The 22,936-nt window shown below is 37.1% G+C and overlaps 1 protein-coding gene across 30 annotated transcripts in view; it reads right to left on the bottom strand.

Moving 5' to 3' along the window:
* The window catches only part of KCNMA1 (potassium calcium-activated channel subfamily M alpha 1), a 504,883-nt gene that overhangs the window by 100,038 nt on the left and 381,909 nt on the right, over positions 1-22,936 (bottom strand). For 21 of the 30 annotated variants that reach the window (XM_040605548.1, XM_040605549.1, XM_040605520.1 and 18 more), the window contains 3 exons: positions 12,853-12,939; positions 8,738-8,814; positions 5,186-5,194 (listed from right to left, as the gene is read on the bottom strand). In XM_040605548.1, coding sequence (XP_040461482.1) covers positions 5,186-5,194; positions 8,738-8,814; positions 12,853-12,939 — 173 coding nt within the window. Of the gene's footprint in view, positions 1-5,185; positions 5,195-7,359; positions 7,513-8,737; positions 8,815-12,852; positions 12,940-22,936 lie in introns of all 30 variants that reach the window. The other 9 variants (XM_040605531.1, XM_040605539.1, XM_040605540.1 and 6 more) reach the window with 3 other exon arrangements.

Raw genomic sequence — 22,936 nt, 5'->3', positions numbered from 1 at the left:
TTCCTGCTCGGGACTCACAGGTAGGTTGGGAACCAAACCACTGAATGTAGAATTAGGGGCTAATGCCAAAAGGAGGGACGGGTTAGAATGGAACTTTTTTAGCCTTCAGTCATTCCAATGTCCTTGTTAGGTATTTCTGGAAATATACAGCATCTTGTTTCACAAACGGGCGTGTAACCCCCACCGTGCCATTTTGTACGTTACCTGAATCACAGGCACGTTCGAGTCTGAAGAAACGCAAAGGCCACTGAGATTGTTTCACATGTTGCGCTGAACCAACACTTTTGGTAATGGTTTAGATTGAACTGACTCAATTATACTAAAAACGAAACAGAACACTGACAGGCAAAAACAAAACCTTAAAAGCAAATGCAGAAAAAAGGTAATGTTTCTCTGGCCTGTACCCTCAGTTTAGGATGTCTTTTTTGCATTATAGTAATGACATTAATTTAAATAATTTCTCTTTCTTTTGTTCCTTTTTTTTTTTTTTTTTCCTCCCCGGTTTCTTAATGCCACAGTCACCAGGGAAGAGGGATTGAAATCGCTCAAATGGGTCAAGTCCTGTTCTAAGGCCTTGATGGCTTGCCATACAGTATACTTGTCAAGCAAGGGTAACATTATGATTGTGGAAAACAGGCATTGAGGGAGATGAATGAGTGATCTCTTCAGCAGCGACTCCATTCCTCTAAAACTTTGCTCACATGACTAATGCCATGTTCTTTTAGCATCCTAGTAGAGTTATCTTACAGCTGTTCAGAAAGTCATCATGCAGCGTCAGGCTTGTTCATTGCATGGTACATCATTCCTCAGAGCTTGGCTTTTAGTAAGGAGGTTTCCACTGCAGCTTTTGATGCACACACATTCAAACTACACAGAAAATTCAAAACAGCATTCATTTTCCCATGGTTTCCCTCTGTCTAACTCTTCCCAACACATTCTTTAAAATCGAAAAGTTGGGCAGAAAAAGAAAAGCAAAATATGTTACCAAAAATGTGGAAGTCTTTCCATTATGCCTATTTTATTATTTTCACTTTAAGGGAAGGAAAGCAAAATAAAGGGCATTTGTGAGACACACTAGCAGTAGGTGAGGCAAAAGGCAGGCCCATTTTGTTTTAATTATAGCTGTTTTGAAGGACTTTTTCTAATCAAATGCTGTAGCAAAACACACTGCTCAGAAATTCTCAACCGCTAAGTCATTGGTTAGTAACAGTCCCTGGGTTTCATTTACTTGTAGCCATATCTTGTCAACAGTCAATAATAGGATAGGACACATTTACGAAAATTAAAAGAAATCATCCTTAAGGGCAAAGAGGCTTGGGAAGGAAAACTTTTTGTACCATTTTCACCAGACTTAAACCAATGAAGGGAGAAATTTAAGCCCTTCTGCTCAACAGGGGAAGGACTCCAGGGCACTTCTCAAAAGCAATGCCCTTTCAGGGACTGTTTTTAACTATTATTATCAGTTGTTCCAGAGATCATGCATCATTTTAATATTTTACATCATTAACATGCAGGAAACAGGCTTGGACCTGGAAATGTAAGTAGCAGAAAGGACTTGCTACAAGGGTTTCAACCAGTATATAAGCAACTGCACACCAGAGCAATACATTTAGGAAAGAAAACATGCTGTTACTCTTCATTCCCTTTATACAGTCATTATTACATTCATACCAAATACAATACTTATTTTCTTTTAAATAAAGCAAAACATGGATTATTAGTAGAGATGACTAGTGGACAAGATCAAAGACAAGACAGAAATGATTTTAAACGGTTCAGCCACACACATACCATTTCCTATAAAACTTGCAGAAACATTAACAAAAAATGGGACTCGTCAAAGAGACAGGGGGACCTTAAGAACAGCCTCTGGGTGGGTGTTAAATTCAGTTGACACCTGTACCACCTGCATCAGAATTGACTCATTTCTATTCATGGAATTCTTATGGATGTTGAATAGAACTGCTATTTTAAACTAGTAAAAACGTAAGTTGGGCCATAAAAGAAATTACTTCCCTATTTTCAACTGAATAACCAATGGACAAAAAGGAAGATCAGATCCTTCTACCCAGTATGATGACAATCCCACAGCATTTGTGAAATGAATTAGTATCAGGGGATGTTATCATGGACAAGGAAATCAGGCTACTTAAATAATTTACTGACAAAACAAGGTATATATGACCTAGCCATTTTCTGATTTGTTAAGAGCAAAAGGAAAGCAAAATTTCTGTCTTTTATTGATGAAGTAAATACTTCTGAAAAGTTTTATTTTGATGCAGTTTTTCTCAGAAGACAATAGCCTTCCATTCTCATAAGGAAAGAATGTGCCTCAAATGTCTAAGTTTCTAGCAGTACCTCGCCTTCTCATCGCAAAAACTCAAAAAGGCCAGGCAAAATTTTTAGATTGTCTGGATCTGAGGTGTTACTTAGAGTTCACAAACAGTAATAGGAAGTATTTCCAGCTGCAAAAATAAGCAAAGGAAACTGCAGATTATTCCCTACCTAAGATATCAAGGAACAGCTCTTGTGGGTTTTGGGTGTTTTTTTTTTTTTTTGGGGGGGGGGGTTGTTTGTTTGTTTTTTGTTTGTTTGTTTTAAAGCAAGCAGAATAATGTATGCCTTCATCTTTGCTGATTTTTATTTTTTTTTTTTTTTTAAACCATACAGTCTACCCAATCATCGTGCTCCACCCATCACTAACATTTTCCTTGTGACCTTACGGTAACAAAAAGTAGATCTACGAGGACATCTAGTGGGTCTGTACGAGATAACAGCTGGTTAAGAAGAACTGGAGGTTTCTTGACCAGCAGAAGGTAAAAACAGGTCCCACCAAAGAACTGAAATGCACACAGCGTCATTTCAATTCATCAAGTTCTCATGATCCACACTACGAGTAAAATAACAGCAGCATTGAAGGGCGACCAGAGCGATCTGATCGCCTTCTGGCAATGCTGGTTAGCATCATGAGACTGAAATACTGAAATATTGGAAGGATTTTTGCCAGCACAGTTTCAGTTTCCTGAAAAATACAGCAGCATCTCTTAAACTGTTTGTGAGGATTCATTTTCTCTTAGCACAACAGGCAAAGCTATCTCTCCATTATTTAATTTCTATAGGACGACTTCAAGACCACCAAGTCAGCTCGTTCGCCTCCCTAGCTTGCGACTTGTGCAATCAAAGAATGTTGGTTAGTTGTTTTCTATAATTCATACGATGCTGTTTGTTGTCAAAACTCTAGAAACAGCAGGTGACCTACGTGGACATTCTGTATTTTAGTAGCTATAAGAATGACTCACGGGTCTTGAAGTAATGGCACATTTATAGACCAATTCATTTTAATTTTGAAATCTGATCATAACCTTTCCTTCATTACCTTACAGAAGACTCTCCGCCAGCATACTTTCAAAGCTAACTGCATTCCTGAACAAACCCAAGCTATTGGGGAAATGGAAAAAAACAAGTCAAAGCTACGTGACCTTTTCTTTTTTTAATACTCTCTAAGCATGAAGAACTCTCTTACTTGTTTATTTATTCGTGTTTAAACTAATTTCTCTGGTCCATAAAGGCCTCAGCAGAGAAACATATTTAAAATAAATACCTTGGTTCAAATAAATCCAAATTACTTCCAGTATTTTGCCTCCAGGTCAATAGGATTCATCATTTTATCCATAGAAATTAGTTTCTTTCTGGTTTATTATTAAGTATTGATTCTTATCACGCTGACCTCTCTCACAATCTGCTGTGCTGTGCTGTGCTGCCCCATCTTTCTGCTGTGTCACTCCAGTGGCTGAAAACAGATCTTGGGAGAAATTTCTGCTCTCTGTCTGGATGCTTTCTACCACAACAGGATCTCAATCCTTTAGCCTAGTTTGCAGGCAACACAGTAGGATAAATAGTAAATAATGATAATCATAAGCAAGGCCACTGCAATTCCAAGCTGGCAAGCTCTTTATAATGCAACTCCAGGAGCGTGTGTTTTTCCCGGATCCTCTGCAAGATCCAATGGCATGTATGGCTGGGGGGGGGGGGGGGGGAGCGCGGGGAGAGGAAAGGGGAACATCTCAATCCTATTTAAGACCTAAAGTGTTATCACACAACAAATTGAGAATATCTGGTGAAATGCTGAAGTTTCATAGCCTCACTTACTTCGAATAGCTGCAGTTACACGGTACGGCTAGCAGCCTCCGTCGGGCTCAGTAACGCCTCGCTGCAGCTAGGAAATATTTGATCCCTCTTGCTACTTGAAAGAACAAGCTCCTCTAATCCCAACACTGTCCTACAAACAGTACATTTCTTTGCAGTGCTTGTATTCATAAGCAGAAAATTCTTTCCATGTCCCAAATGCTGTGTTTATCTAAATTATCACGACTGTACACACTGAAAGTGGCTGAGGAGAGCCTTCATCGAGTCTGCACCACTTCCAAAGTGGGATGACTTGGATTGACATGAAGTGGTCTATAAAGTTCATATTCTATATAGAATAATAACGTAAAACTTTACAGTTAAGGTCCTGAAAAGTCATTGTGGCTCTACTCACGTAATTTATTTCAAAATAAGCAAGCTGGGGGAAAATAATCACTGTAGCTTGTTTCCTGTTGGAGATACCGGTAGGTTTAAAAGGCAGCCACACCTTTAATTCATTGTCTGGCTTTCCCCCATCTCCTTTTTTTTTTTTTATTTTTTATTTTGCTGATGAGGAGAAAGGAGTTAGACCAGGACAGTGAAAGAGCGTGTTGCTCTTTGTGCCAACTATCTAATGAAAAAGACAAAGCACAAAAAAAAAATTGAAGAGGGGTCTGACAATGAATTGCACTTCACCAGGCAAACAGGGCTATAGTGGTCATTACCCCAGCCTAACCAGTATCCCTAAAAATTCGTGAGGTATCTCTAGAATCACTTCAAGGAAATGCTATCACCAAGATCTCATTTTCAAATAGGGATGAAAGAATAAGGTCGTGGAAAAAAAGGGGCAACAAGGTGGAAGAGGGGGAAACTGCTGTATTTTCTTCAGCGTCACCCTAATCTCCATTGGTGTAAACGATGAGAAACTTGTGCGCATGACGTCACTGCTACATGCAACATAAATAAAGAAAAGAACCAAAATACTGAACAAAAATACTCTCTTCTAGAGAAAGACAGGTTGGACCGCACTCTGGGCTACAGGGAACCCATTTTTACTCACAATAGATCACTATCAGTGTGCAGTTAAAATATAGTAGGGGCCGTGTTCCAAGGCAGCAAGAGGAAAAATAAATCAAAAGTTTGTCAATTGTCATAGATTACAAGAAATTCCTTCAAACACATCAATGTACACACGATATGTCCCCTCTGGGGTTCAACCCCCACCGTTCACAGCAAGCACTGTCACTGGAAAAAATATATAGAGAATTAGACCACAGCTGTTGCACAAAGTGAAAGAAACAGGAGTCGTCGGTCATCCAGTTTAGAGAATTCATCCCAACATGGCTGCATTTTATATAAACATACACATGTATTTGGCCCCTTGCTGCAAAAACTACAGTTAAATGGAATAGGAAAGAGATTGAAAACATTAAAAAAAAATATTAACAATCTGTGAATAAAATTTCCACATAAGCATTTCTCTGGACAACGTGACATCAGCATTTATATGTTATTCAGGGAGTGGGATGGGTAGGAAAAACGGGATGGCAAAGAAACTGCAAAAGGAAACAAGGTTACTTTCATTATCCCTGGCCTTGTGGAAACATACTGATCTGCCCTGAATTATTAATATTAGGCCTAACAGGTTTGGACAAATGGCTATGTAGGTCAGACTCACGTTTAGACCCCGACAACACCACAAGCTAATGTTCATACGGTATCTAAATGGATGTGCAAGCCCAGATGCATTATTAAAGAATGTGGTTTTCAAGTGTCACAGGAAACTGCATTAATTAATGCCACCATAATTAAGTTTTCCATGTAAAGATATTCTTTCACATTTAATTCACCTGAATGTGTCAATATTTTTACATACAACCTTTCATCTTACACATTTTCCGCATTCAGCTGCCTCTAATTGCTATGTTACTGGCTAATTAGAATATATATTTATCATATAGGACTACAAATACGCATGTGTGACTATTTGCAGTGCTTTTGAAAATCAAATTGACATATTAGCTGTTGACAGATCAGTTGACAGTTTCCTAATTCCATAGGGAAAGAGTATTCTTAATTTATGCTTTGTTTTGGTTAGACTGCAATTTTAAGACCAATGATTTGTATAGTTTACAGATGTATAACACAGTTAAGATTTTTCAAAGCGATTAGTGATTTGAAAGCTAAAAACTGAGATATTTTATTTGAATAATAGACTGCACTAAAGACTTACCTTAAAAAAAACAACCAACAAAACCCCCAAAAAACCCAGGTCCCATAAAAGGAATCTTAAGATTGTCATCAAAATCTGATCAAAAATCACTAATTACTGTTTACATTTTTCATTTAAATTTTGTTGCTGATTGACAGAACTTTAAAAGCAAAGCAATTCTGTTATCCCTAATAGCTGTGAGCATGCTCCTAAGTGGAATCTGCTCCCAGCTATCACTATACCTGTGACCATATGGGTGTGTATGCAGGAAGGGAGAGGGAAGAGGGCAGATGGCAGACAATGAAAGGGAAATTTAAGATTTTACTCTCACTGACCTTTTTTTTTTTCCTTTTTTTTTTTTTTCTTTCCCACCTGACTCAGAGGGTTCCCTCCTTAGCGTTCAGTGCTCACTGCAGCAGCTCTGACAGCCACCGCCACCTCCTTCTGCCTTACTAACTCCATCATTCTGTTTCTTCATCTGTCCCACACCCTTTCATTTAATGGACTGATACATGTGACCATGCCATTTGGAACATTTCCTAGTGCTACACAAAGAAGTTGTCACTCTCATCTCTCCACAGCCCTACTGCTGGCAATAACATCCCTTGTGCTGGCTGGGTCGCTGGACACTCCATTTTCTCCTTGCTTTCCTACTACTGAGGATGTTACGCTCATTCTCATTAATGTCTAATAAATGGCTCTTGCCCCTTATACTGTGAATTCCGGATTCATACCTTCTAACAGATTTCAAGGAAAAGTCTGGATCTCCCATTACTATGGCAGCTCTTTGGGAATTTTTTTTCCTGTTCTTAATCAGCGCATGTGTCAAAAGCATACACTATGTGAAGGAGGAGTAGAGAAGAAATAGAATAGGTCTTTTTTTTTTTTTTTTTGGACAGAATCAGATAAAATTAAACAGGTAACATATTTATTTTCAACTGTTGGTTAATTTGGAAAAAAATATTGGGTTTGAGAGTTACAGGCACCCTGAGGCATCTGTAACTGGCTTTACCAGAACTTACTCAGCAGCTTCATTGGCTTTGGCAGCAGTTCAAAGGTCACATTCTCAAATGGATAAACTGTTCTTGAACAATTTTTTTCCAATATGTTAGGCAACGCATACATTCCTTCCACATCAGGCATGCTTTCCATGAGCTTTGCTCTCCTTGTGGCTACTGGGAGGATAAATACCATTTTCTGTCAGTGTTTCAGCTGCTTTCTCTCAATCATACTTTGTCCCACACTCCTGTCTTTTTTGGGGGAGAGGAGTTTCTTTATAAACCCTAGTGACTTTTTTTTTCCCCTTTTAAAATCATGTTCAACAATTCCTCAGTTTCAGGCACCCCTTAAAGGCAGAGAATGTCCAGTTTAGGCTTTCTCGCATCCTCTAAGACTAAGACAGTGATAACACTATGACTGGATCTATACATAAGAGGTTTTCCCCTTTTAGAAGTAATGGTAAAATAGATAAAATCCAACTCTTCTGAGATCTTTTAGTTTACCTAATCAGTACTTTTGAACTGAATGATCTTTTTCATGGCATGATACCATGGGATGCACATAAATATTCAGATATCCATTGAGAAATGGATCCCTAAATCCTTTTGTTATCAGTATTACAAATATGCTTGGGTCAGACACATCTTTGACTAAAACATGGTAGTGATAATTCCTCCAAGAAGTCCTTTCACAGTGTATATAGATAAAATGCTAGTTTCTATAAATTTCTAGAAATACAGAGAGAAAGACTGATCTCAATTCCAAACCTCAATTATTTCTTCATGTAAAATTTTTCAAACAATTTAAACAGCATCCCTGAGAACTTAAACTAAACCAAATATTAGCATTACAGCTCTAAAAGGATATATGTAAGAGGCACTAACATTTGATTTCTTTCAGACAGTTCCTCCCTCCGGTAAAACTGATCATTTATTTCAATAATAATTAATTTCAGTAGTTATATGACAGAATATTATTCCCTTGTTTCTTCTCTTAGAGAATCATGTTCACCAAGACTGACAAAAGTTCTGCACTTTAGAAATGGAAAGCTATTGAAATTGCCAGATTTCTGCATGGCATGAATGAGAGCAGAACTGCATTGTTAGTTCATTCTTAACTCAGAAACCTCCTCGATTAGATCTAGCTTCATTTAATTCTTCAAGTTTTGTTAGCTTTTGACTCTAATGGACTATTTAATGAAAAAACAGGTGTGAGCGGTGTGAAATGTAATAAAAACATATGGACTTCAGAAATGCAAATGTCACTTATTATGGTGCTGTGCATTTATTTCTTAGCTTTTCTGTACCACTGTGTAAAACATGCAAATGCATGTACAGATATTCTCCAAGGCTGAACAGTTCATGAAAAGGAGAGGAAGGGAATGATAGAAATATTACTTACGCCGTTTGCAGCCACATTTTTTTATCCTTTTGGGATCTGTGATGTCATCATGACAGGCCTTGCAGTAAAAAAATGCCCTAGAGAGACAGAATGGAAAAACTGACACATTTCTTAATCCATATAAATTAAATTAGTCCCACATTTCCTCTTGCTGCAGTGCCAAATTAATGAAACATGCCAGCATTAATTTCCTTTAATCTTTGAAAAGGTTTAGACATTTAAAGTAGGAAATAGTTGCTGCAAGACCAATAATTTCAAACGTAAGACTCCAAATAAGTGTTTCTTTTAATATAACTTTTATTTGAAAAGTAACTGGGAGAAGGGATGATAATCATGACACAATCTATCAGTCCATTTGTCTTTCATCTTAGAAAAAAGAGAATCCAATGAATTTTGTCACAGAAATATATATATATATAATGCATTCTCTGTTCTTATAAGATACACCAGATATTTTTTAAAAAAACTGTCTAGCAACTTGGGTCAATTTTCCAACCTGGTCACAGTAGGATTTTGTTTTGGATATAATGAGAGATTGCAATGAGATCAATGTGACTAATATCAGATATGCTATTCAAAAAAAAAAAAGGAAAAAAAAATAAAAAAAAAATCCCAAACCTAAACAAAACCAGAAAGGGAAAATCCATTCAAACTAAGTTCCTAAAGGAAAATCTCAATGGAAGAATCAAATAGTCTTGATTCAGACTGTTCTCTTGGCTTCCATATCTGAATAAAGCAGAACCATTTTCGTTTTGACAGAAAACCCCCAAAATTTCAAAGAAAAACCTGTAATTAACAAGGCGAACCACTGAGGTTTCCATTTAGTATTTTTGCTTATGTCCTACTCTTGTATTGAACGGCTCACCACAAGAACTAAGGAAGCGAGGAAGAGTAAACATTCGACTTTATATAAGAATAAAACAAAATTCCAGTTTAATAAATATGCATGAGACTGCCCACAGGACAGTTTAATCATGGTTGTCAAGTCCACATGTCATGTAAGGCTGCCGTGACACATTCTATGAGGATCACGCAGCTGGCCTCTAGCTGGACAGTTACAGTTTACCAGGATTCCTGCTGGCACAACAAATTAAACATACTTTTTAACCTGCTGAAATTTCCCTGTACTTATCCATATTCAGGATGTGTCAGCTCCATGCCTATCTTCCCACCCTCCCTCACCGCATGCTTCTCAACGTAAACCGGCAGCAAGAGCCAAAGCTGCCACTTTGCGACCACCCACGGATTTTGCCACCAGTACCAGATGGTTGGATTGCTACAGCGGGGGGGTCACTGGAATAGAACACTCTATGGTCCAAAATATAAAAAGAAAAATAAAGAAAATTAATACGCAGCCTCTGAATAAAGGCAGCCTTTGGCAGCTCATCTGGGATGATCACTGCTAATTTCTTTTTCAGATTTATTAGGGTCCACCACAGGTGGAACTACATTACAGGAAATGTTCAGAAATATGAAGTAGATAACTAATTCAAATAGTTATGAATTTACCCAAGTTATTTTACACCTCTGAATAAAGGCCCTGGTAGTTAGGTGGCCCATCAGGAGCAAGGTAGAATGTCTACCGTATGAGATATGGACCAGTGAATACAATTTTCTGACAATTTCCCTAAGAAACCTCCAGGAAGATTGCTCCTTCAGACTGAGCAGTTGTCTTATATTTTCCAAGCAGCAAAATGCAACATGAAAAAGCCTTTTCTGAGCATTTGTACACTTTGCTGCAGAAAGTTTCTGGTCTTCAAAATATTCACCTTCCACCAAAAAGAAAACAAACTGCCTCTGAGGAAATGAGAAAAAAATATTTGCAAAGCATGACTTGACAGCAAGGAGGAGAAAACTGCCTCCAGTGTTTACAAGTTCCGCCCAGTCCAGCAGTAAAGCCTCGTATTGAACAAGAACCCGCTATCACAAATATTCCCTCAGAAAACTTCATGACACAAACTGGACATAGGTAGTTTCCATGGATCATGTAGTCCACTCCCATACAAAAGTCCTACAGACTACCTTGAGTCCTATGTGCAAAGCCAAGAGCAAACACCTCAAGTGACTGCTGGAATAAAATTATCCCTCTATATAACTGGGTTGAATTAAGTGGATTTGAAGCATGTGGATTTCTGATGATAGTACTAACATGTAAATGAATAAAGAATAACAAACATGGAATTCATATAGTCTGTATTAGAATTAAACGCTCCACATTTTACACGAAGCTATTTACCGAGGCATAATTGTTTCTAGGTGTAATTGTTTCTAATGTGAAACTACTGTCCTAAAAATGCAAAGATAATTTTGGCAAGAAGATTAACTGAACACTGCATGCTATATTTCATTGTGAAATATATTCAGCTGTAATTTCTCTGTTAGCATGTAACACCAAAACCAGAATAATTTAATTTGTATTTTGGGTATGTAACATGTTCAATTTTGCTTCATTAAAAAATCCTTTTTTTTACCCTCCAAAAGACCTCAATTTTAGAATATTTTCCTGCCTCTGATTCATAGCTCAAAAGGGTGAAATCAACACTTTCCATAATTGGCTTTGTTAGCTGAAACACATCTGATAATCATTTGCTTTGCACAGAACAGCTAAGGAAAGTGGAAAGGGAGGCAGCAAGTTTCTAAACAAAGCCTTCTGCAAAAAGCCAGGCAGAACTGGGAATTTTGCTTCAGTTCGCTATTAGAGAAAACGCGCTAGATGAATGATGTGTAAAATTTCTTTAAATACATTAATAACAGTCAGCTTCTCCCTGTTAAAAATGCTATGCCGGGTGATTCTTACTTACAATCTGAAATAATTTCACAGGAGAATGTGAAATGCTTATCAATTAAAAAAAAAAAAAAGCTAGCCTCTCAGGAAAGGAACGTGAAGGCAGTGCTGTATATTCAACTGGAGAAAAGCACCAGAGAGGAAGAGATCTCTGGGCTGAAGGGCAGCGTACCTGAGGCAGTGCTGAACGCAAGCACTCCAGGGATGGTGCCAGAAATACGAGGGTACAGGTGCTCCGCTGCGCTGTTCTGTGCATTTCACCTAACCAAAACTTATCTTAGCTCTTTCCACAAGAACAGCATTCAAGCTCTCAGTGATTTCGCTGTTTTGATTTTCTTTAAATATTTGTGGCAAACATGCATTGCTTAAATATTATTTTCACTGGAACTTTATTATTAAAAGTTTAGGACTTAGCAAAGGTTTTTATTTGAATATTTTATCATTCCAAGTATAGGATTTCATTAAAATACCTAACTCAAGGAGAACATCATGTAAATATCAAATTCCTGTTAGCATGACTTACAACAAATTGCCTTGATAGCATGACTTGCAAATTATGAAGAAGCACTCAGCTGCAAATACTTTTTTTTTAAATCTTACAGATATTGAATAATTATTTCTTTTAAAATTATTTTCTCGCATTGTTCTTTCATTCCTTCCAAACGTATTATAATCCTAACAAACAAGAATACACAAGTTTGGTGCTAAACACTGCCATAAACCTCCTTTTCATTCAACCCAAATCTAAGACAATCAAGCACAATGAACCTGGGAAGTTGCCTACAATGGTTGGGATGTACTGCACTGCTGTGGTTTGATTTATTGTTACGAGGCCATAGAGTATGTAGTTCCAGCAAAAGAAAATGACAAGAACATAAATATTATTCTGCTAATGCAATTACTGAATGAATACAGTAGCTTGCTCACATCAAATATTTGCTAAGGTCTACGTAAATAACAACTACTCTAAACCTGAAACTCAGACAAAAATGTAATCCCTGTCCTCTCTCAAAGTAATTCCACCGAGGCAAATTAATTATAGAGAAACCAGATCAAAATATTTTACATTTTCTAGTAGGACTCAGGTAAAAAAAAAAATGCCTCTTCATTGCTTTTCACATCTGCTATAAAATTATTTTATTTCCTTGTTATTCAGGACTGTAGTTAAGAAAATGGCATGAACACATCGTCGGTTCACTAGAGTGCCAACTCCCCGAGATTCTTTTAACAGATAAGAATTAAAATTAGATGAGGTGTTTACAAGTAGAGGAAAAAAAAACAGAAAGCAAACACTAGTGTTTAAATTTAAAGATAAAAATATATAAATTACCTTTTTACTTCTTTGGCATCACTTGCAATGAAGAATCCTAAAGTACCTTCTTGAATCTTGACATGGTTTCCAGGATTGATTAATATACTGCTCAGTGAAACAAGAACAAAAACAATAAAAACTTAAGTTGAAATGACTTTTAACTGAACGCTCCCAAATAGTTTTATTTGGTTCTGTTATAGGGGACCCACTAGTTAGGAAAGGCTGCAAGGAAATTTTAAGCCATTCTTTCTTTAAATTTCCAATCAAGTAACAGTTTCACATGCTTTTCACAAAAACTTAAGTTTGAGACAGTCACATGCCTCTGCCTAGAATCACATCATTTAACTGTTTACATGTGTTTTCTTATGTTTTTGCTTTAAATATAGACCATACAAAATAACAAAGCCTCTCAGAAACGTGATGTGTGAAGCTGAGCATTTCAGCTTTCTTGCTCTGTCATGCAAAGTGGTGAAAAATTCACAGTGTCGTGAAAAGGGAAGAACCAGCAACCACCACTCCATAATAATACAAAATATCATTTATGAAGCTAAACCATTTGATGTAAATTTTTGCCAATTTCTAGTGAAGTAGAATGTTAATGGGACCCCTATCTGGACATATAATGTTATTGTTTAAAATAATAAATACACACATACACTCAAGGGGAATGGTACAAGACAACCAGTCACGACAACTGAAAAAACATAAAATGAATAGAAAGTTCTTAAAACACCGCTATGCAGCCATGGAAGAACAAAAATAATCCAACCACACTGTCAGAGTAACCTCAGCTGAACCTGATGGAGGAAACCTTAAACTGCTATCAAGAAGTGAGGTTCTCCAACGTCTCTCTACAAAATATCCTAATTTTTTTTCCCCATAATAATTTAACACTTGATTTTAGGTAAGGCACTTTGCAAAGTATCAGGCTAAATATGAATATACATATAGATGTAAATATATTCTCCAGGCAAGTTTTATTAATGTGTAATACAACTAGGCTTTTGACTTGCTAAAACTGAATAAAAGCTCTTTTTCTCTTTTATTAAAGCTTAGCCTTTCTAAATCACAAAGTCGTAATGCCACACATATGCAATTTACAGTAAATAAAGACGACCAGCAACTTAAATGCTTGTGGATTTAGGAAGAATTGATTGTAGGGAAGTACACATATACAAAAATAAATACAGCACATTTCTGAACAGACACACATCACTAAAATTTGAAGGCCAAAAACCTTTCATGCTATTGTTAGGAGGGAAAATGGGCCTCAACAGATCTCTTATTCAAGATGTTATTTATTATCTATACATAAGTAATAAATTAGTGTGACCAAAAATATACCTGAAAGTTTTATAATGAGCACATTGTTTTCTGTGATTACATATGCCCGCAAGGCCCTATGAAAAGAGTACGCAGGCTCCAAAATAAAGCGCTCATGAGTTAAGAATTAAAAGTTTGGTCCTGCAGCCATAATTCAGCCCCCATTATGTAGACATTAGGTTACAATTCCTAATTTAATAGCCACAAACTACTTTATTCTCACAATCTGGAACTTCATTCAGTGGTGTTTTACTGCCATTACTCCAGGCATGGCTTCACGTAGTTTATCTTTCTTTAAAATCAGCATCGTATTTTTCTTACATGTTTCTCTACAGTGCTCATCACTATAGCATGCAAAAGATTCACAAATACATAATTTATTTTATAAGAATGAAGATATAATACTATCCCATTTTACAGATGAGAGATTAAGTCACTATGAGATATAGTGGCTATTAATCCGGGATGCCTACAGGCTATTTTTTGCAAGTATTTAGCATTGCATAGCTCCATATACAACTTCTGGAGACTTTTGCTGTAAGAATGCTCAGCATTTCCAAAAGTCCAGCCTCTGGTTCCCAAAATAATAAGCACTTAATCAGAGGTCATCTGTAAAAGATTTGGTTTAAATTATTAGCTCCCTCTCACAAATATTCAGTGGCAGAGGCTGGAACAGAAATTAAATCTCAAAGAAAGCATTTACCCAGATATATGCTCCCTTTTCCTTCATTCACAGTTTCAAGCTTTGCAACAGAAAGGAGAGGAGAGCTACAGCAAATAGAAGTCACCACCACAGAAAGCAGGTTCATCTCCACAGCACACTTCAGCGGTATTGCAAAAAATGAAACGTGATGGTGTAAATAACACCTACGTTACGTACACAGATAATTGGGATAAATTAAAGTTGCACAGCTAAACTTCACATCTCTCTCTTTTTTTTTTTTTTTTTTTTTAGTGCATTGGGCTTAATAGTTGTGCTTGCATCCAAAACATTTACCTAACGCAGTTTTAAAATGCAATTTCACCAGCTTTAAAATAGGATAAAACACAGGGGAGGGAAAAAAAACCCAACAAAAAAACCCAGCCCCCCAAGAACTTCTTCATATGAAACCAGTCACTCAATTCACAAAAAGGCTGGAAAATTCAGATTTCTGCACCAATTTTTGTCACGTGAGCCACCAGAGCACTTAGTAGCCATTACCGAGATGCCTTACGAGGCCACCCCTAAGGGAGGTGAGACAGGACACTGCACCATCCACTCCCAGAGCCAGCGTGAGCCCAGGTAAGTTGCTCCTCAAGAACCAGGGGAGAATCTTCCTGCCACTAACACTCCAGAGCCTTTCTGCTAAAACTTTCTATCGTGTCCGTAACTGCATCTGCGTTCCGGTCTTCACTTCCCTCTTCCCCACCTGCTAGTCCTTAATCTGCCATTATGCTGAGAATCTAAACTCAAAAATCTTGTACAGATGCAAGTCTCATTTATTTCTACTATGCTGCTCCTTCTAAAATACGCAGCTACTTGTAAGATGTTTGGGTTGGCTATTTTTCTTAGGTACTGCTCTGTCAGAAAAATACCTTTTTTTGCCCTTACTTCATTCTTAATCATGGAAGTATTGCAGCTTTTCAGTGAAAACAGATGAGCATGTTTCTTGACATAGACCCACCATTTTGGGTTTTTTTCCTCATTCCATTCTTGGAGATAAATAAACCATATCTGAACAGTAAAAAAATCCTAACAAAAGCTCCACAACCCAAGCTCCACAAGCTGTCGTAACCACTAGGTATGTGAATGTTCAATCCCTGCCAGAGAACTTAAAATCTGACAAAGTAATAAGCAAATGAAGCAGTTCTTTCCAGAGGCAGTGAACAATACTCTTAAATCAGATGTAACTGGCCTCACTTAGGATGTAACGAATTGTGAGCACTATTTTGTATCTCAAGGTTTTCCGAGACACATGAAATCAATTCAGATGGGTCAGCTCATAGACTTTATTTTTGTCAGACCTTAGACTTCATTCACACATACTTATTTTTCACAAATACATAGTATTTATAGCTGCAAAATATAGACGTGATCGCAGTTAATGCAGTATGACCCCAGCAGCAAAATCTTCTGTTGGGAATAAAAATTAATTTGCCCCATCACTGCTATTGGCAAAGAATTACAGCAAAGGCTCATAAAGCTTTGGGTTTATATACACACTGCTATTTAGCCAGAGCAAAATCATGAGCAATTTCTACTGAGTCTGTATGGATTTCTAAAACATGCTGCTTATTAAAGCAGCAATTGAATTATTTCTTCTGACACCTGTAGTGTTATTACCTGAAGTTATGCTTTGATAAGCACTCACTGTAATATGTACAGCAAGGGAAATGTTTTGAATTAAAAGAATAGAATATAGGGAACAAAGAGGACAGGGAAAAAATAAAACAGGCTTATGAGCATACCAAGAAGAACGCATACATCAGTTATTTAGAGATGCATGTATCTGTTTAAGTACCTCATGAAAATATGCATATATATATATCTCCCCACAGCTGAAAAGATAAGTACATGGCAAAGCAAAAATTGGAGTTTTAAGAGAGAAAGCTTGAGCTAATGTCTCATCTTTTGTATCTCCAAGGCTGGGGAGTTTTGCAGATATAAGAAGATGTAGGAAAACAAAAAAAAAAAAAAGGACAGAAACTCATTATGTTTAATATCAATCTATATAGCTAATCCATATGCATTCAGTGCCACGCATTGGAAAAATGCTGTTGAAAATGACACCCCTGATTTTTCCAAATATATGTTCTTATAGTACAACATAATTTGAATTTTTTATCTCTTAAATCAGCTCCTGAAATCAAGCAAGGACTGCTAAATACTTTAAAAGCTTTAAGATCTTGATCAGGTTTTATTTAATTTTATAACATTCCTATTTTAGGTTATCTCAGAAGGTAATCAAGAAACAGCAGGCTCAAAAAACTTTAAGTCATAATCTCCTTAACAATTCCAGTTCTGGAAATGTATTCCTCAGAACAAAGCTTTGCATGACAGGGGTCACATGTCACTGCAAAAAAAACCCAACAAACAACATTATCTTCTGACTTGCTTGCTCCTTCATACGTGAACATTTAGAGCACATGGCAAATACAGCCATGTAAACTGAATATGTGTAAATTAACTATGATTTAATATGTTTAATGGAAATTTTATGTACTTCACCAGCATGATCTTAGGAGAAGCCAGATCCATTATTCTATGATAACACCACAATTTGTAAGAGCAGAATATGCAAAATTTGGAAACCTCTGATTTACACTTATCTTTACATGTACCAAAAGTCAGTCAGTTTGCTAAACAGGATTCGCTTGGTAACTAGGTGCAAGATCACGCATCTAAGAGCAATGAAAACATTGCACATTGAAAATGTGGAAATCGCCTTTGAATTCAGTTTAACTCTCAGGAACCACAAAACAAATCATAGAATGGCTTAATTTGGAAGGCACCTTAAAAATCCCCTAGTTTCAAGCCCCCTGCCATGGTCAAGGATATTTTTCACTACAACAGACTGCTCAAAGCCCTGTCCAACCCAGCACTGAACACCTAAAGCTCAGGGAAGAATCACCAACAATGGCACCCTACCAGTGGAAACTGAGTTCCCAGGCTGATTTAAACACAAGCAAGTGAATAAATGCACATTTGAGATTCACAGTTTTAAAAATAAATAAATAAATAAATTCAAATGTGGCCAGGAAAATTCTAGACTAACACTTATGGACCTCTTTGCATAGATTGTTCAATGAAACATTAAGATATAGGACATTAGGATATGACAACTTTTTCATACGTCAGTGTAGAGTAGATATATGCTAGTAACTCTGACTGTGTTAATTTTGATTTACTCACTTGTTGGATTCTATCTTTCTGATGTGTTAAGTATACATGCTACCTTCAGTAAACACAGAGACATGAAATATCTGTTCATCCATTCTGATTTACCTGTACCTTCCCTGGAACATGAGCATTGCCCAATATATCTTGCTAGTGCACGGGTGATTGGCTGCACAATAAAACAATATCGTGACCTAGATAAAGAATATCATATTATGTCTTCCCTTAAAGCATTAAAATGAGCTATGGTTTTGATTACTAACTGTAGGTCGTCCATGTTTTGCTGAACTTAAAGATATTTGATGGAGAACCTGCCAGTCGGAGGTTTGAACTATAGGACAGTTTGTGAACTGACACTTTGGGGCAGGACTAATTCCCTCCATTTATTTTATTACTCATTTCTGCTGTTGATGGTGATTTTTATTTGTCCTCTGATTTCAGATATCATACATGTTGGAATCATACTGCTTCTTGGGTTGAAACAGCATTAGAAGGTTTGATGGCTGATATCTTTTCATGTTAGTAAAATATATAAAACATTTTTTCTAATAGATTTTCGGTATACAAAAATTTCAGTAGGAGATGAAAAGCACTTCATATAGCCTTCCGGAATATACAGCTGTCTTTATGTGAACGACATGGAAAAAATAACTAATCAGCTTTAGAGCTTGAACTGTGATTATACCAAATGCATTTATTGGCAGGCCACTTGCTGAGTGGCATGGCTCCACAATTCGCTTTGGACAGGTTGAAACAGAGTAGGCTTCCATTACTGCTGAAGTTGTAAATGACTTTGACCTCTTAATCTAGACATCGCATTTACAAAGTAGGTGACTCTCAAATTTATATCACTGTCAGTCTTTGAGAAAAATGAGGGATACTTATGAAGATGGAAGAGGTGCAGTAAAAGTCTTAAAACTGAGCTGACAAATGTGTGTGGAGATGTCCAGCAAGTACAGCACAAAATAAAAGGCAAATATAACAACATTTTATCAGTACTATATGAAGACTAAAAACTTGAGGACATAGATAAGCTCAATCAGTGGAGATGTACACTGGAAGAGTTCTTTCAGAACTTTCCTTCCCAGCAGCCTCAGTTACGTACTGTTCTTGTTTGCTATTATTTGCAAGGTTACATTTTAGACAGCACTAAAGGTGGGATTCATCTCATCTGTCTTAGAATGGAAGCTGCTTTCAAGAACTGTCTCCCCTTGCAGTCACGGACTAAGTCTGGATAACTAACAGGAGATTAGGTGTCTAACATTTAGATTTATAAAGTTAGGTGAGATGAATCCCGTTATCAGTGACCAACTGAACAGTTCACCCCTGCATCAAGGAAACTTTTCTGATTCAAGAACACTCCTTTTTCTTGTCCCGCCCCACCCCCCACCCCACCCCCCCAACCCCAAGATCTATGGCTACCCTTGTAACTGCTATCATACCTGTCTAAAACAAGAAAAGATCAATTGTTGAATTAAACGAAACACAAATGGCAAAATTTGGACTAAACAAATGACAAAAGCTGTAACAACTCCGCTTTAAACCTTGTGGTAGATGTACTGTACCATTCCCCATGCGACTGAAACAGTAGCAATATCATCTAGTAATCAGGAAGATATATTCTTTTAAAGTACTATTAATAATACATTGTCTAGAACAAGATTATGTGGTATTACTGACTATAGCTACCACATTTTAAAATAAAACCAGCTATTATTCTTGACTGTTTCATGCCATGCCCAGATGAAATGCATCACTATTATTAGCATAACGGCCTTTTAAAACATACCATGTCAGTCACACAACTACAGAATTAGAATTACAAAATTTGTTTGAGACAATCGTTTTTGTTCCAGGGTATGTTTTGAAGTGGAGTGTGAGGGTAGGTGCACAAATCCCACTGTGGGAGTTGCGTGCATACCAGCTTCACACTGGTTGTAACTGAGAAAGTATTGCTTCTTTCTTCTGGGCTCTACCATTGACATTAGTTCAGACTCATATTGCTCTAAACAGAAAAAATCTAGTAAGACACTAAAAAAGATACAAGGCAAAGGACACAGTGCACATTACATGCTACAGAATATTAAAGCTTAATTACTACAAGCACTTAAAGGTTGCTCCCAGGAGTTAAGTTCTTGACAATAGCAACTACTAAGTCATGGTCTACAGGATATGCATGAGGTATTTTACTGGGGCATAGTCCAAACTAGTTCAGTGGTGCTGGTGAGTTCAATATGCTTTGAAACAATTCAATTATTCCTTCTGGTTCCAGAAGTGACTGATTATCAGTACAAGGAAGCAGCACAATGCACTTCATTCTGGGAGCAAGCAACTTCACTTGGTACAACACTTCTTCATATTGCTCATCATGCCAGCGTTAACATGCCTTCACCACAAGATAATATATACTTAAAAGCAAGAAGCGAGGTAGAGGTGCAACAACTGCAGATCCTTGAAGATGCTAAGTGTTGCAGTAACTTCTCTGCAGTTGGATCATATCAATAATGCCAAACTGACAGGAAGCCACCTCTCATTTCACACATCTACTCGGAAACCACGGGAGAGTAAGACTAAAACTTAAATAAACATAACGCGGACAACACACGCAACAGAACAAACATGGAAAAGAAAAGTTTGGAGAGTAGGGTGAAGAAGGATATTGAAACGTCTAGACAATGAGAATGGGTCTCCATAAAGCACCACTGACAATCGGACAGGCTGGTATAAGCAAATAGAAAACAAAGCTGGGAGGGGGGAGAGAGATGCAGATGAGAGAGGATATGGAAGAGCATGCCTTATTTACTTCATCCAAACCAACAGCAGCTAGAGAGAATGTAGACCAGAGAGGGGCTCACAGCATGGCGTACCAAAGGAAAATGCAAAACACGCCATACCAAAGAAAAAACAAAAACTGAGAAACAAATACATTTGGTAACATCTTCATAAATGAGCTTAATAAATGCCATTATAATGAACGAGACAGAGTACAAACTATCCATGGCACTTTCACTGTAACAGTACAATAGCTTTTAATGAGTATTATGAATAACTGGGCTCAAAACAGGGCTGGCAATGCAAAGAATCAGGTATTTTGTTGTTGTTAATGGCAGGTGAGAGACTACAAGAGAACATGAATTACTGTATTAAAAGACGTGTTTTGAAGGAAGAATCTGGGGAAAAAAGGACATCAATGAAGGTGTGGACATGGAGACAGTATGGCAGAACAACGTCAGGTAGAGACGACATATACATCGCCACAATACAGTACAAATGAAAAAAGAAGAGGGGAGATGTTAACAGTCAAGTCTGCTTTTCAAATGTAACGATCTGAAACACTGATGACTCCACAAGGTAGGGAGGGGTGGGGTGGGGTGGGAGGCCTAAAAACTTTATACTGATTTATTTTGTACTTCCTGCAAAGAAGTTAGTGCATGAGTCACAAGAACCAATGGAGAGACAAAATGCTATTCTCTCTCCTCCTTGAGATTGGGGGCTCATATAGAAATATACACACAGATATATATATACACACACACATAGACAGATGAATATATATATGTATATATGTGTGTGTATATACAGAGAAAGATAGACAAAGATGTTATCTTCCTGTGTTCTTGGCAAGGAATTAGTCCTGAAGTTAGAAGGAGTGGAGGTAGGATTGAGGTTGGAAGGAAAGGTAACGAAGAGGGCATACCGCTTTCGGCTTCTGCAAACGACAAGAAAAAAATTGCAAATCAAACACTTTGATAAGAAATCAACTGACACCAAAAGCAAAAAAACCCTTTACTTAAAATTCTTCAAGGCTCAAAGGTTTTTCTGCTGAGAATGAGAACAAATATATGGATAGACAGAGAGAAAATTTAACAAGAGGAGTAAAGACAGAGTGCAGGAGGGAGGAATCCTGGTTAGGCTTTCCTTCTTGCTTACTCATTGAAAAAAAGGAAAAAAAATACAGAGGAAGGCAAAAATATGTCTAAAAGGGATTTCCAATAAGGAGTTTGAGTGTCTGCATTTTGAACTGATACTTTTTGCTATCTATTCAGCCATCTTTCCTGGAACATTTTCAGGCTGATGTTCTCCGTGTTCCTTTAGCATTTTTATTACAGAAGAAACAAAACCTCTCTACAAACGAACTAAGATAGACCATTTTTAAGCTAAGGTATTTGGCTTGCATCAGGGACACAAAAACTTATTTAAGAAATGCTTCCTGATCTTACTTACTAATTAGAATATTCCCCAATCCTAATTAGAGATGAAGGAATGGCTAACTAATATTGTGACCTGGATCTACTAAAGGGCAGGCCTTAGCAGCTGATCAGAAACCCACTAAATTCAATCATGTTTTGTAAACTCAGAGGTTACTTTGATAACTAAGCAGTAATTTAAACATTATTAAATATATATGTAAGGTAAAACAAAATAATAATCTAATCGTGGCTATTTTGATTAATCTTTAAGATACCTCGATGAAAACCAGTTGCCTAAAAAGATAAAAATACTATCACTACCCATCACTTGAAAAGGAGTTTGTATTTATCATACCTATGACTATATTAAATTTAGGCTTGAACACTTTTCATTTTCACTTTTAAGCAATCTTGCAAAATCATAAATTGTTTATAATTAACACTGTGATACTGTTAAAACTTGTCAAGGTGTGCTTAATGTTTTGTATAACTTTATCAACAGTCAGGGGAAAAGGAGGAAAAAAATCCCAGCTGCAAGCAGGAAGCTCAGCTGCTGCTAACTTGTACGTTAATATCAGCTTGGAAGGAGTTGTGATGATTTATAATTACTATTGATCTCAAATTCCCTACAGCAGAGTTAACAGAATGTGGCTGTAAATCAGAAAGCTTTAGAAAACCACCATCTAGGAGACTGCCGGGGGCCGGGGGGGGG

Source organism: Falco naumanni, chromosome 9, assembly GCF_017639655.2.
Source record: "Falco naumanni isolate bFalNau1 chromosome 9, bFalNau1.pat, whole genome shotgun sequence".
Classification (NCBI taxonomy): Eukaryota; Metazoa; Chordata; class Aves; order Falconiformes; family Falconidae; genus Falco; species Falco naumanni.
Note: the sequence above shows the minus strand (reverse complement) of the source record. Positions and strands in the feature narration are given on the sequence as shown.